At 35.1% G+C, this 15,665-nt stretch overlaps 1 protein-coding gene across 5 annotated transcripts in view; it reads left to right on the plus strand.

The window, feature by feature from the left end:
• CABIN1 (calcineurin binding protein 1) overlaps positions 1 to 15,665 on the plus strand; it is a 129,410-nt gene that overhangs the window by 757 nt on the left and 112,988 nt on the right. For 2 of the 5 annotated variants that reach the window (XM_064522185.1, XM_064522189.1), the window contains exons 2-14: positions 2,283 to 2,347; positions 2,799 to 2,891; positions 3,909 to 4,022; positions 4,247 to 4,381; positions 4,645 to 4,825; positions 5,867 to 5,996; positions 7,697 to 7,846; positions 8,900 to 9,192; positions 9,776 to 9,944; positions 11,786 to 11,922; positions 12,290 to 12,507; positions 15,036 to 15,114; positions 15,367 to 15,554. In XM_064522185.1, coding sequence (XP_064378255.1) covers positions 2,333 to 2,347; positions 2,799 to 2,891; positions 3,909 to 4,022; positions 4,247 to 4,381; positions 4,645 to 4,825; positions 5,867 to 5,996; positions 7,697 to 7,846; positions 8,900 to 9,192; positions 9,776 to 9,944; positions 11,786 to 11,922; positions 12,290 to 12,507; positions 15,036 to 15,114; positions 15,367 to 15,554 — 1,902 coding nt within the window. In that variant the 5' untranslated portion in view covers positions 2,283 to 2,332. Of the gene's footprint in view, positions 1 to 533; positions 666 to 2,282; positions 2,348 to 2,798; positions 2,892 to 3,908; positions 4,023 to 4,246; positions 4,382 to 4,644; positions 4,826 to 5,866; positions 5,997 to 7,696; positions 7,847 to 8,899; positions 9,193 to 9,775; positions 9,945 to 11,785; positions 11,923 to 12,289; positions 12,508 to 15,035; positions 15,115 to 15,366; positions 15,555 to 15,665 lie in introns of all 5 variants that reach the window. The other 3 variants (XM_064522187.1, XM_064522190.1, XM_064522186.1) reach the window with 2 other exon arrangements.

Below are 15,665 nucleotides of genomic sequence, written 5' to 3' on the forward strand. Positions count from 1 at the left end.
ATAACTGAAGTTTTAAACGTCTAAGGAAAAAAAGAGAGATGATTTTTAAGGTGAAAGGCTTTAACAAGCACTGTTGCCTTTATCATGATATGATTGCCTGTAAAAGCCACAGATTAAGTTAAGAGTCTTCTAACTGAAATACTACAAATATGTAATACAAATTTGTAATGCTTCTTTAAAGATTCATTATTTTTGCCCACCTAAATGATACAGCTATGTTGCTATAAAAGTGCTTATAGTGACACAGTTTATCCCCAGATGTTATTACACTAATGTAACTCTGCCCATAGTTAGGATTGCAACCACATACAGTGCTTTGGTTTTTAAAAAGCAGAACAAAACAACCCCCCCACCTGACATACCATGATAAAAGCTGTATGGAGGCTATGTCTGTGTCCTGTTGTTATCAGACTTGGGCTGTTCTGTTTGGCTTTGCTCTCCCAACGTGTGACTGTCAGAGAGAAGAGTTGCTAAATATTTGTTACAAACTTTGTGTTTAAATAAAAAGAATTAAAATTGTTTTTTCCTTACAGTTTCATTGGCAATCTAGCATCATAAATAAACTATGATTGTAGTCATCTCTCACTAATTTCCTGTACAGCCTTGAAAGAGATTATCTAGATTCAGCAGAAGACTTGAGCACGTTTCTGAATACAGGCATATATGTAAGCAAACTTAGAAACACTCTTAAATATCTGATTGAATTGGGATTTTTCAGCCTTATTTATCTAGGTGTTGTAAGCACCTGAACTTTCTGTCAAAACTTGGGGCATTCATTATTTCTGAGAAAACATAATATTAATGTCTTTGCATACATTTTCTCCGTATGTAGAATGGTCTGGGAAATCTTGTCTTGAAAGAGTTTTGAAGTTTCATTAATGTCTCTTAAGTGACTTAGAGAGATGCTATATTGTTTTGCAGTTGTCTGTCTGATTTAGATGCAAGTGAGGTAAATGGTGCATGGGCAAGCAAAATGTGAGCATTGCCAAATGAATGAAATTCATGAAAAAGCTTTATTTTCTCTACATGTAGAAGTAAGCGTGATGATGTATGAAACAATTCTGCTCATAGTTCAAAACTCCCACTACTTCCTGCTGTGGTTAATTCTGGAATTGTCTTTCTATTAATACAATTTCATATATTAAAGGCTGTTTTTAGCCTGCTTTGCATGTGTCCTTTTTTTGTTTCAGTTGATGGAAAGATTTTATCAATAGCAGTGAAGCTTTTAAAAACTGCACAGAACCCTTTCCTTTTTATTGCCTTTACTGACATCACACTTCAAACAGTTAATATCATACAAATTGCAGGTTTAATTAAGAGGAAAAATGACTTACAGATTATAAATGTGAATATCACATTTCTGTCAGTGTTAAAAAGGCAGATATTAGTATCCTCTCTTCAAAATTAAGAAATATTAGTTGTAGAAGTTGAATTTCTTTTGCATTAATCTGCTCGATCTAAGTGCATACACAGTACCTGCAGCTTGCTTTTGCAACAGAGGTGGCAGGTGGTCTATGGAAGTTGATCCACCTACTTGGAAAAAGACACGTTAAAAGTGTGTTATTGTTATAAACACTGGTCTGTTCTAGCAGAGATAGCAGTAGCAAAAACATTTTAAATAGCAAGAGTCTCCAGCTGCAGACAGTATGTTAAGCAGTGAGCTGACTAGCTGTTATGGCATGCTGTGAAGACTATCTGACACAAATAGACTTTTTCTGTTCTGTAAATACCAGTAAGTATCATGCGTTCTAGACCTGAGACAGCACTAAGTTTTTTTTTGTGCTGTAGATACAGATGCAGGAAATCTTCCGTAATATTTTAAAGTAATTGAAGATAAAGGCTGTAATAATTTCTACTTGTAAAATGCCAGTGTATTCAAGCAACTTTATTGTTTCGGGGTTTTGTCAGTGAAGAGTTTCATGTTGTAATATTGTTAGTGTAATGTATGGTCATTAAAAGTTCTGCTTTAACTGATTAATGGTATAGCCGTAGTTATATTGCAAAGATTTCCACTCCCCATCCCCACCAGGGCAAGAGTCTTCAAAGCTGTACTGAAGTAATGAATGTGCTTAACTTGGTATTTTCTCTGGCTCTAGTTAAAATTGATTTTAATGTTGTTGTCAATTCTTACATAGTAGGGCACTTTGTCTCTTGCTGGGCTGTGGGGGTGTGTGACAGAGGACGGTTACATTGGTCATTGATAAAGTTGCCCAGCCTGTCTTTTACTTTTGAATGCTTTCTTTATGAACAGAATAAATATTCTAATCCTGTTTGTTTTTCAGATCTGTTTGTGTTTAGCACTTCCTCCTGCTCCTGGAGAGCGATAGTATAAATGTCGCTGAATATGGTAAGGGGATATTCTAGCTCAAGGTTTTTATGAGATGTTTTGGTAGAAAGAAAATCATAAACTTTCTCCTACCTCAGGACTAAGAATAAATTGGCATATTAAGAACATTGGAGTATTTTGGAGTTATTGTAGGTATTGGTAATTTGAGGAATTTGAGGAATCTCACTGTAACACATATGTCCGTTCTAGGGAAGCTATTGCTTGAAAGATACTTGAAATTTTAGGCTTGGTTTATCAGCTGGTTTTGGAAAAAAATAGTTTCGACATATTATTATTTGCAATTAGTGATGTCTAAATTCATTGCTGTTCTTGTAACTATGCAGTACTGGAGATCTTACAGTATTGCCTGTTTGCCAAGTAAAGTAAAAAAATAAGAAAAGTCATGTTTGCAAGAGAAACTGGGAAACAGGTAGATTTACTATTTCTTGTCATATCTTGATTATCATTGTAGATTCGAATTGCAGCACTGAATGCAAGCTCCACAATTGAGGATGACTATGAAGATAACTTCAAAAGCCATAAAACACAGACAAAGGAAGCTCAAGTAAGTAAACTCACAATTTTCTTACTGGACATAACTGATCGGAGTTTTGTCCTCTCCTGGAATCTTTAGTTGCTAGGATTTGTTCATTCTTTTTTCTTTCTAAGAAAGGTGTGTCAATATCTCTTGAAGTTTGCCTTTAGCAAGCTAAAACTTCACTCAAATGGGCTGTATTGGGTCATTAAGGTTACTTTTCTGCTGTGCTAATAAAAACTTATACCATACTACAGTATTTTCAGAATAAACGAGAGGGAGCTGCTGTGTAGGACTTAGTTCTTCAGTCCATTCTGTGGTCTGTCAGGTACCAATTTTGCTAATGTTATGGGGTTGTTACAGACCTGTAACATTACCGCTGTACCGCAGAATGTTTCAGCTGCTGGATAGGCTGTAGAATGAGGTATATGTTCCTTATGTTCTTCATTTATGATGTGGTCTTCCATTTTTGGTGTAGGTATCTGTAATGCTGAATAGTTGCAGATAGGGTTTAGGTTTTTCTTTTCTTTTTTCTTAGTTTAAATAATCTTATTTTGTATCTAAGAATTGGATCTTAGATGTTATTTTGAATTTAAGATGCTTTATGGCTAGTTCTGAACTATGCCCATCATGTTCAACCAGCTGGCTGCTGCCATCTGGGCTGCTGGGTTGGTCACAAAGGCAGTGAAGACTGAACTTCCATTTTGGCGACCGTATTAATGGGGTTTGTCTCCTTGTTCACCTGCCAGGCTTCATAAAACTCACAGAGAGATGACAGCTCTGAGAACTCTATACCTTTGTCAAATTTAACTTAAACATTTTAATACAGAGTTCCAAAACTGTCGGGAGGGGGACTGGTTTATAGCAGAGAGCACTACTAATGCAATACTATTTTTCCAGAAGCCCATCTGAAAACCAGTGAAATAAATGCAAAAATGATCCAATCTTGTTTAAAAGTGCAAAAACACTGTTATTCGTAGTAAATGTAAGTATGTTATATGTAATAAAATCACCCTACAGAACAGGTTGTGATGTTTTAAACCACAGGAAGCAGAAGCTTTTGCTTTGTATCACAAAGCTTTGGACCTCCAGAAACATGACCGTTTTGAAGAGTCCGCTAAAGCTTATCATGAGCTTCTTGAGATTCGTCTTCTGCGAGAGGTCAGTGAAATTTAGAGAATGAAAATAAAAAGAAACTGTTTTTATATTTTGTATTATTTCATTTCTTATTGGCTAACTAGAAATGTCAGTGTTATTGAGGGGTTATTTGACAGGTTATTTGCTGCCTTTTTTTTTTTCCTTCTCCAAACTAGTCTAATTCCTAATGCCCAGGTTGTGTTTTTTTGTTTGTTTGTTGTTTTTCTTTTTTTTTAAATAATTTTTAGGCAGTTCTTTCTGGTGATGAGAAAGAAGGGCTGAAACATCCAGGCTTGATGTTAAAATATTCCACTTATAAGAACCTAGCACAGCTGGCAGCACAACGGGATGACTTAGAGACAGCCATGGAGTTTTATTTGGAGGTACAGTACGGTTGGAATAAAATAGTGGCGCCTCAGTGTTTACAAAAGCTTGCCAAAATGCAGATGTATGCCTTTCAGCATACTTCATGTTTGTGTGAATTCTCAGTAGTTTTAGACATTATAACTTGTCATAACTTGCCCACCATTCAATCCCCATACCAATACTGTTCCTGTTGTGAAAACCAAAGCAGTGATAACCCCTGTAGACAAGCAAATATGCATGTCTGAAATGCAAATAACGTTATGTTTGTTATGCCTTCTAGGCTGTAATGCTAGACTCTACTGATGTCAACCTGTGGTATAAAATTGGCCATGTAGCAATAAAACTAGTCCGCCTGCCTTTGGCTCGTCATGCTTTTGAAGAAGGTCTCAGGTGTAATCCTGATCACTGGCCTTGTCTAGATAACCTTATCACAGTCTTGTACACGCTCAGTGACTATACGAGTAAGTATGGGGGGTTTTGGGGTGTTTTTTTCTTTTTTTTTGTTTGTTTGTTTGTTTTTAAGAAATTTAAGAGATGTGTGACTTCATATGTCAATAAAAAATGTAAAACAATGCAGATATGCAAGAAAAAGTATGTTATGAGTAAACATACAGTACATTAGGATATGGTGGGGATTTTTACTTCGTGATAAAATATGATGATGTGTAATCGATTCTGGTTACCCTAAAAACAAATGCAGTGTATGTTGTTTACTGAGAGCTAATGAATGGAACTGCATTTTGATGCTGGATCTCTCTGCTTTCGATTTGAAAGTGTCTTTTTCATTAAAAAACAAAACCAAACCAAACTACCTAGCTTGCATATTTGTAAGTTCATCAGAGCAAGTCACAAATGGTGAATAAAAGGAGGGAGAAGGGGAATGGAAACTGTCAGCCTTCTGTGTTCAGCCAGGAGTTTTGGGGTGAATTTCATCAAAGGATGTACTGCTGTCATGGAGAATGCTTGAAATGGATTACAAAGCATATTGTCCTAGATAAATGAAATCTGAAGTAAAGGTGTTTGAATTTTTACTCTGAAGTCTGTCAGCTGTTTCATCTTCATATAATAAGGCCTGATCCTAAGCCCTCCAACATCATTAGAAAGTTGTCTTTCACCTTAGAGCTTTTGGACCTGGTCTTACGTAGCCAGAACCAGTCAACAGACAGAGCATTTTAGTTCATCAGACAAACAAACAAAAAAGTCACTCCATTGTCTGCAGAGTAACTTTGCAGTGTAGCTTAGCTTTTGCTGCAGAACTGCTGCAAGATTCCTGGAGTTGTATGTCAGTCCGGAAGTTGCAGTAAAAATCAGGAGCTGGGAACTCTTGAATTCATTATACAACAGAATAGTGATGGCTTCTCTTCCTTTCCTGTGATTGCTATTGGTCTGTGGAAATACCATGTTTAGTTGGAATTTAGTGGTGTATATAAAGCCCCCAAATGGGAGCTTTTGAATGAGCCAAAGTGGTAGATTGACCGTTACATTTCTTATTTCTCTGTCAGCGTGCTTGTACTTTATCTGCAAAGCTCTGGAAAAAGATTGTCTATACAGCAAAGGATTAGTTCTGAAGGAGAAGATCTTTGAGGAGCAGCCTTGCCTCCAGAAAGATTCCCTAAGGATGTTCCTCAAATGGTGAATCCTAAAGTTTATACAGCATTTGAAGTGAAAATTTGGGGTGTGGGTTTGTTCTGAGAAGCTAGTGAGATGTAATTCTTTAAGCTAAAACAATATCTTGCTGACCTGTCTGCTAAATAAAAAAAAAAAATAGAAGTTATTGCTGCTCCTGGCAGAATGTTCTGCAGTGATTACTTTGTGGGGGGGAGAAGGTGGAAAGGGAAGAAAACAATCCATTTGCTACTACTCACTTATTTTCATACCTAGATATTTTTAAATCCCTATTACTTTGTTTCATTTTATGTATTGGTAGCTGATATCTGCAGCATTCATATCCTGGTGTGTTTCCTTAGAGGAGTTTTCTTTCCTAATTCAAAAGAACTTTACCACTTTTCCAAGGAGTTACAAATTTGGGACTTAACACAACTTTCTTATATCAGTATGATATCAAAGAGCCCTGCCCATTTTTAGTGACAAATGGGTACAGTCATAAGACTTTATAAATTTCATCAGTATTCAAGGTGCAGAAATTCTTGGAATTAATTAAACTTTCAGACTGATAATAATTCTGAAAACTATTTTGCAATATTATATTTGAGATTTTATTTCCTTATTTTTATTATGATGTGTAAAATTTTTACTAACAGGTTGGCATCACGCAGCTCTGCAAGGAAGACTATCTCTTTCTGTGCAGATTTTATAGTATGAATAAGTAAGAAGAAAGTGGGATTAAAAATAGAGGCCCATAAAATTTATGGGAAGTGTCCAAGTTAACTGATGGTTCCGCAGCAGAGCTGCTTCTGATATCTAATACGTTGCTCTGCTAATCAGCAGAACTCAATTAAATTAAAACACAAACTTATTTCTTATACTTCAGTCTCACTGGATATACTGCATGTGCAGGTAACATCAGTACTCTGTATAAACTGGATGTGGGTAAATTGAAATGAGATTCACATCCTAGCTCACATCCTTGATTAAGCAATAAATCAGTCAAAAATATGTTGAACGTTTTGGGTTGCTTTATTCTAACATCTAAAATGTGGAAATATAGATTATTTAGAGCAAAGATTTAGAAGAGAAAGGATAATTTTGTTTTTAAGGCTTAAAGATTCCAGGTATAGCAGTAGGCCTATGACAGAAAGCTTTGTTTAGTAACAAAAACCCTGATTTAATAAGACACCTTAGGTCTGGTTCTTAAAATGAGTTACATGCTGAATTAAGCCAAGGCTTTCAGCCATTTGTTTTGTTTTGTTTCTGGATTGTGATATCTCTGAAAAAAATGGATTATTTGTAACTTCCAAAAATTCATTCCTAGACTTGGAATGCACAAGATAACTTTCAGCCCCAAATTTTATTTGTGATGAAGTGAAATTGCTCAAAATAGCACCTTGGAATGAAATAAATTTTTCAGCCGTATATAACTTTTTTGCTGAACCAAAACTTTGTGAGCCATCACTGTTCAAAAAAGAAAAGAGAACTTCTTGCTTTCCTTGGAAAACAAGAGAGGAAAGTCTCCTTTTACCTTTTAATTTTTAAGGAAAGAAAGATTTCTGATGAGGAGCACTTTTGTGTGTGCGCTATAAAGCTTGTAAAATAATGTCCTTTGAATGCTTGTTCTAACACTGTTTATTTTTGCTATATTGTAGGAAAATCTCAGATGAATATCTCCAGATTCAAAAAGACTTGACTTGTCTTCATTTCTTATTATTTTTTAGTGACATGTCTATTCATAACGTAAATGTGAGTGCAGCTGAAACAGGAAGAATCCTAGATGAAGCACTGGAGCTACGTAAGAAGAGACAGGCTTTGCTAGTACGAGACAGAGAACCAGACCTCAAACTTGTCCAGCCAATTCCCTTTTTGACGTAGGTCTTCCTATTTTTTTGCAGATTTTTTTTTAAGCCACTTAAGCTGACAAATGTGGTGCACCTCAAATTTCTTCGCAATCTCCTTTTCCTGTAGTTAAAAAAAAGAGCAAACAGTATTTTCATATTTTATTAGTGTATATGCTGTTTTCTTGTGCTTGTGCTTTTAATGTAAATCCCCTATCTCTCAATTTTAACCTTTGAATTAAAACTGCAGTTGGGTGTAAGAAAAATCCTAGTTAAGAATGATCTGGCAGCCATTCCAGCCATATTATTGGAATTTCCTATATGGCTAGTTTGTATGTGCACTTCAGAGTAAGTTTTGCATCTTTAAAATGTTTTTACTACATGGATAATGGAAGCTTAGAAACAAATTGCAGTTCATTATTTGCAGCAAGATGTATTAAAATCATTTAATGCCTCTTTATTAAGGTATAAAGGCCTTGATTTTTATTACACATATTTGCCTTGAACACTAATGTGTTCTGCAGGCAAGTCCTATTGAGAAGTTGCTTCTAATTGTAGATAATACTGAGATGTTTCGTTGTTTTGCTGATTAAATACAGGACCTGAAAATGGTTCTCGTCACTACTTTTTTTTATTGTATACAGTAATTTCTTCAGCAACTACTACATAGATGTTGTTGTTGTTGTTAGAGACTTTTTTTGAGATTAGGCACATCCCTGTCTCACATTTCCCTCCTATTGCAACTGATTCACCTGTTTTGTCTAAAAACTTTGTGTTGCTACTTTTTATTCCTGTTTTTTAAGTGGTATATTCCAGAAAGGGAGCCACTAAGAACCTCTATTCCAGGCCTGACATTGTCAATGATCCATATGACAGATTACTGAAAGATATTCTGCAGCTTCTCAAGTTGTGGGACAGATTTTGATTCTCAGATGTGTATTCCTCTCGCATTGATAAACTACACTTTCTAACTGTAAGCTGTTGGAGAAAAATAATGTTGAATGCTCTCAGGTTTGTGAATATAATTTAGAAAATAATATGACAAAAATTAATGAAATTATGATGTCATTATTTTTTCATGTGCAGGTGGAAGTGTTTAGGAGAAACTTTACTTGCCATGTATCACCACCTCACAACATGTGACCCTCCTCGACCTAGTCTCGGAAAGAGAATTGATCTCTCAGAATACCGAGACCCGGCTCAACATTTGATTCTTTCTCCTACCTCTACTCCTGTCAGTGTTATTCAGCCAACTCCTGTCAGCACTAATCCAGTGGTGACAATGCCAGATCCTGTATTAACTTATACTCCAGTGACACCCAATTTTCCAAGTCATAGTCAGAATTTATTGGAACCAGGAGCTACTGTAGGTGAGCAAGGTACTTCAGTCTGAGATTCTTATATCTGAATATAAAAAGCACTACAGAATGTATTGGGAAATGTTGTCTTTAAACTACTTTCTGGTAGATTCAGAATCTTTTCAGTGTACGTATAATACAGGTAGAAAAAGGATGGCTGAGCTCTATAAAGCTAGGCTGTCAACTATTCACATTAGAAAAGTGAAAGCCACCTACGCTGCCTGAAAAATCATTGGTTAATAACTAAGTCATAGGACCAGTGTTCAGCACAGTGGACTTACTTTCCTGCCTAATGGATCTGGGAGTCAGGGGGTTATTTATTTGTTGTTGTTTTTTGGGGGGGGGGGGGGTTATTGCTGCCCCAGTGCAGGAGTATTTAACAACTTCTGGCTTTGTGCTATTGACTCATGCTTGAGTTTTCCCATCTTTAAGATTAGAAAAACCATGTCTCCTTTCCAGCAGTGATTTATTTCAATTTTGTTAAGAGTCTTGAGCTTCTTAGAGTGAAGGAGCTGTTGTAAGAAAAAAAGGTTATCGGCTTTGTTTTGTTTGACATTTTGACCTGTGAATATCTTTTTTTTTTTTTTTTTAATTCATTTATTAGGTGACGTATCTGCAGGTGATAAGTCTAAAAAAGGGGTGAAACGAAAGAGAATTACGGAAGAAAGTGGTGAAACAGCAAAAAGGAGATCTGCTAGAGTCCGGAATACCAAGTGTAAAAAAGAGGAGAAAGTTGACTTTCAAGAGCTGTTGGTGAAATTCCTTCCTTCCAGGTACAGTATAGCAGTGTTTGCCTTACGTTATGAGAGTATCAAGGGCTATTTAGAAGAAGCTGTTTAGAGTTTTGGTTGGTTGATACACCTCAACCTTAAAAACACTAGACCCACATTTCTTTTAGAGGAAATGTGATGCAATGTCTTCTCATAAATATATTAAAATTGTTTTGTTAAAAATAAGAAAGCTTTTGTCAATATGCAGCTGATTTAAAAGGCAGTGCAGATAGATATCAGATTGGATGAGATCCACAAACAAAGTAATCTTGGTTTGGAGTCAAGGAACAGTATTTCAGTCAATTAATATGAAGAATAAATGATCTTCATAAATTCTAAGAGGGTTCTAATAATGAAATAGTCTCTTTGTTTATAGCTTTTAGCTAAACGGTTTGACCAGAATCAATTCATTCTATATCAATAATATAATAGTGAAATCAAATTATTATTTAATAGCACTATCTCATGAGTCATATATAAAGCTTTCTTATATTTCAAGTTTTATATTGCTTTTCTGTTGTACTCTTGCATATTTATCCTCTCCCTGCTGTATGCAGGCTTTAACAGGACACTGGCAATGGAAATGTACTTGAACTGCACAAGACAAATTTCTCAGGAATTCAGAACAGTACTGAAGAAAGAGAAACTTTTCATTTACAGGAATTAAAATTTACCTGAGGATTCCTCCTTTCACAGGGGGCCTATCTTTGCTTATTACAAAGTCAGACTTTGTATTATCAGGCAAAAAGGTGAAATAGGAGAGGACAGCACTGCTCACGAGACTGAACAGCAAAAAAAGAAAAAATATAAGAACAGTGAGCTTACAAACTTGTTAACTCTTGGATACTTATAGAGCAGGAACTGAAGATGCAGTCAAGCAGCTGGACAGAAATGTTCTTGCTCTCACAGGTCATCTTGCCTATTGGTCTCTTTCCAAATTGAACAGGTTGGTTGTTGATGATGCAAATGATCCCCAAGATGTTCAGTCATGGGAATTTTGCAGTGTCACTCTTCTGTCAAGTGCTTTGTCAATTTAAAGAAAAGCGAGACTGCTTGGTTTTATCATAAATTGAATTTCAGGTTCTGCTTTGCAGTGGCTCCTACTAAAGTTTGTGGACAAATTGGATTAAGTCAGGCTACTTTATCTAGTTGCACTCACATTAAGTTAAGTAAAAATCCTTGTTAATGCTTTGTAAAACACCAATTATTTTTATCCTATACAGATAGCAAGTCTATGATTCCATGCAAAATATATATTAAAAAAAGAAAAAAATCATTATATCTGACATCAATTCCAAAAAAGTAAATGGGTCTTATCATGGTCAAAAGATTGTGAAGTGATATTTAACTGTTTTTGTTTTGTTTTGCACATTTTTGACATGCAAACTGAAATAAATTTGAAATGTCGATTAAAAGCCTGTCTTCCTTTTGCATTGTGTATTGGGTTTCAGGATTATTTAAAAAGAGAGAAAGAAAAGTTAGCCTACATTGCTTTAAAAAAAAAAAAGTTATGTTGATATTGGAAATAACAGTCCTGTTTGTTTGTTTCAAAACTTAATAGTTCCAAGCATTGAAAGCTGGCATGTCGTTTTCTAATGTTTATTTATAGAGCCTTAAGGTTCTGTAACATTGCTTTCTATGTTTATTTTCTTTTAAGTATCTTGGTCTTTAACCTTTCTTGCCCTGGAAAAACTTAGGAACTAGATTTAAACCTCTGGATGTGCTTCAGTTACTGTACTTTCACTGTTAAAATATGCACAGCATGGCATGTTTAGGTTTCACTCACTATTGAAAGAAAGAATGAGGATTTTATCGGTATTATTTTTTGTTCCCCTTTCACCCAGATTGAGGAAATTAGATCCAGAGGAGGAGGAGGACCCTTTCAATAACTATGAGGTGCAGTCAGAGATCAAAGAAGAGAATTTCCAGCATGTTGGACCACATAGAATGTCATTTGATTCTACAACATTTATGGAATCTGGTAGGGATTTCGTTATAAATCCCCTTTTTCTGTTGTTCTATTTTCTGCATCTTCCTGTCTTATAGCCAGAAGAAACAAAAGTGTGTATTATTCTAAAAGGTGTCATTTTATGGTGTGGAAATATTTCAACTGGTAACAGATAGAATTGTTGAGTTCTCATGGGCTGCTTAACTCTTGTGTATAAGAGCTGTATTGCATGTGTACTAAATGCAGTGACTTAATTCAGCCGATATGCAGCACAGAAAAACTACTGCAGCATTTCTGTAAGATTTGTGTATAAAACACTTGCTGTTAAAACTAACTTGATTGGAGTGGTGTTCTGTCTTGACCTTAAACATCTATGACTTTGTATCGGTCTGCTTTCTAGAGAAACAAGATGTTCATGAATTCCTGCTGGATAACCTGAACAATGGTGGGATGCTGGAGCTGATGATGAGATATCTAAAAGTAATTAGCCAAAAGTTCCTGGTGAAGTGGCCTCCTGGCTTGTCTGAGGTGGTTCTTAGTATCTATAACAGCTGGAGAAAACACAGCAGTAGTCTTCCCAATCCATTACTGAGGGACTCAAGTAATCAACATATAAAGGTAACAAAGTACTCTTTCTTATACTGCTTTTATTTCTTTTGCAACTGTATTACTCTGTGTGAGTGGAAGGTACCTAACTGAAATCTCCGAATTGGATTCAGGCTTTCCTTAGCTCTGTCTGGGGTGCTGCATGCCCTAGCTCCTGCACTTTTCATAAATTTTGGTATACTGCTGCTCACATAACTGTTACTGAACTCCTGAACATATCTTGATGATACTTTACTATAGTCATATAATATATAAAATTATATTGTATTTTATATATTAAATATATTATATATAATTATATAATAATACTTATTATATCCATAATATATATGTGTAAGCATATATACATAATATTTATATTATATACTTTTACTCCTTCACTCTGTTGTTGCCCTTTCTCTTCTTCCATTCCCTCCCTCCCCCTGCTTTGGAAATGGCAAAAATTTGCTTTTGTCATCAGGTGAGTGGAAAAGCTGCCGCTTTGTTTTCTTGTTTGTTTTTAATATATGTCATAGTGCTGATTGTGGGTCAGCATTTCTGCTCAAAATAGAGAAAATAAAATTATTTTTAAAAATAACCTGCAATTTAGAGTAAAAAAAAAAAAAAAACTGAGCAAAACCCTTTTATTACCTTTTTGTGTCTATATATTTCTCCAATGCAAATAAAAAAGCTGTTAAGTTCATTAAAGTAATGTTGAACATAGGCTTAATGGTACAAGATAATTAAAGCATAAAATCAGTACTGATGCTTCTTGTCCATTGAGTATGCCTTCTTCATATGCCTACGTTTAGGACATCAGAAAGATGTGTTAGTTTGAACAGGTTTTTTTTGGTATACTGTCCTTAAGAGGACTGCAGTTCCACATAAATTTTGTTTTCTGTCCAAAATGTTTCCACATTTCTTCAGATGAAAAATGAATTTTGAAAACTGTATGCCAATGACTTAGTTTATTTTTTTTAAAAAAAAGATTGCTGCATGGGAAATGTTAAACACTTTATATATCCTGTTTGTGCTTTTTATATTTATGTATATTTTCATGTATACCTACATTTGTAAATATACTGATAAATTTGTGTTAAAATATCAGATATTTCCTTGGTTCTCATTATGACTGCATAACTTCTTGCTTGTATGTGAAATGTAAAACACCAAAACTTTCCAGTTATTATATTAAAAATCAGTGTTCTCATTCTTGCCTTTTCTTGTTAATCCTTGAGTTTATTTTAAACTGGATCTGTAAACTATCCTGATTGTAATGAATTTGGGTTTTCAGGTCTATAAAGGGGGTATTCTGGTAACATGTACTATGGACATTTGAACCTTTTCATGAGCACCTGCTTTTTCTGAATGGACCCCTAGCCGTTGTTCCTATGAATGTAATCAGAAAATTGTATATTCTTCACTGCACAAAACTACTTCATTGAGATCTGTAGTGACAGTTTTTTAATATGCTCCTGAACTTTATTCAACAAGTGTTAATAAGCTGATAAAATTAGAATATATATTCAGTCTCATGGAGATAAATACAAAAAAAAATTATTGAATCTAGACTTCTTACTTTTGAAATGTCAGTGGTTCTACCATGTATTCTAGAAACATGCTTCTAGCATGATTTAACTTTTTAATATAGTTGAATAATATACTGAGAGTACTTTTGGAAATTTAGCTAGAATTAAAGTTCATACACTTTTCCTGCAGGGTCATTCATATGACACAGTGACATTTTTACTTCATTAGAATTTGGGAATACAGTCTAAGCTTATAAATCATCTCTATAATTCTACTTTTGTAGCTAAGAAAATAAAAACATCGTGAAGATACACTGTAAAAACTATCTTACAGTAAATTTGCAGAATGTATTAGAATAGGAGAACCAATTCTTCTTAGCCCTAAAGTATGGTGCAATCTGTGTTCTTTTGTCAACAGTTAATGGTTGTATTTGGTAAAAAGTTCATAAACCTGTTTCCATTTTCCCTACATATAGTATCTGCTTAACAATAATCATAGTAGGCATGGGTACCAGGAATGCTCACTTGATTGAAAAATATTTCTTCACCTGGATAAGGTGTGCCCAAATTTAAAAGACTCTGATGGCCACCCCCATGTCACCTTTCTCCAGTGGCTTTTTCCTGTGGGGAGAATGGAGTGTGTTGTGCAGTCAGCCTTGCAGTTGTGTTTCTCTGGCTGAATGAGAGTTCTTTAGGGTAGCTTTTCAACTGAAATGTTTCAGCTGAATGGTATTTCAACCAGATACAATAATGAGGGTGTCCCTTTTTTCCAAGATCAGGCATTGCTTCGCTGACTGCATTCTTTTATGGGATTTTTCTGAGATCTTTCATTGCTCCTTCTAAGTGTTGTTTGGTGTTGTACTTGCTATTATACACCTTTAGACACAGATAAAGATAGCTACAGCTTTGAAATAGAAATCATGAGATGACAGTTTGGAAGGTTTATTTTCAAGTAAATTGCAAATTCAGTTTAAACTTTTTCTTCTTTGTTTCTGTAGACTCTTTCTTGATATCTTCATGCTTTTTTGGCAGGATATGATGTTGATGAGCCTTTCTTGCATGGAACTGCAATTAGATCAGTGGCTACTGACCAAAGGGAAGAGTTCTACAGGTGAGAATCATATATTTCTTACATCAGATTCTAAAAATATTCTAAGTAAATGAAGAGATTTTTTTTTCCCCTAGGAATTCATTAAATTTCAGAGCTATCTTTTTCTTAAATACAGATCTGAAAAGATATTCATCATTGGTCTGCAAATGTTTGCATCAAAAATAGATCAGTACTTTTGAAATACTGGTATGTGGGACTCTTTTCATGGGATGCTAGTAACTTTATAATAAAGCATAATTAATTGATTTGCAGTTTCTCCACGAAATTGCCCTGCCGCCTCTGTGAATGGAAAGTTTGGTCCTGACTTCCCAGGAACTCATTTCTTGGGAGACCTATTGCAATTGTCGTTTGCATCCTCGCAGCGAGATCTATTTGAGGAAGGCTGGATGGAGTTTGTGACTCGAGTGTATTGGCTGAAAGCTCGCTTTCTAGCGCTGCAGGTTGGTTTTACTCTTGAATTCAACAAGTAAAATTTTTCCCAGCAGTTAAAACTAATGTTGTTCAGAGACACGCTACAGGAATCTCAGCTCTTTTAAATGTAAGGATAAAAT

This window comes from Dromaius novaehollandiae, chromosome 17, assembly GCF_036370855.1.
Source record: "Dromaius novaehollandiae isolate bDroNov1 chromosome 17, bDroNov1.hap1, whole genome shotgun sequence".
Lineage (NCBI taxonomy): Eukaryota > Metazoa > Chordata > Aves > Casuariiformes > Dromaiidae > Dromaius > Dromaius novaehollandiae.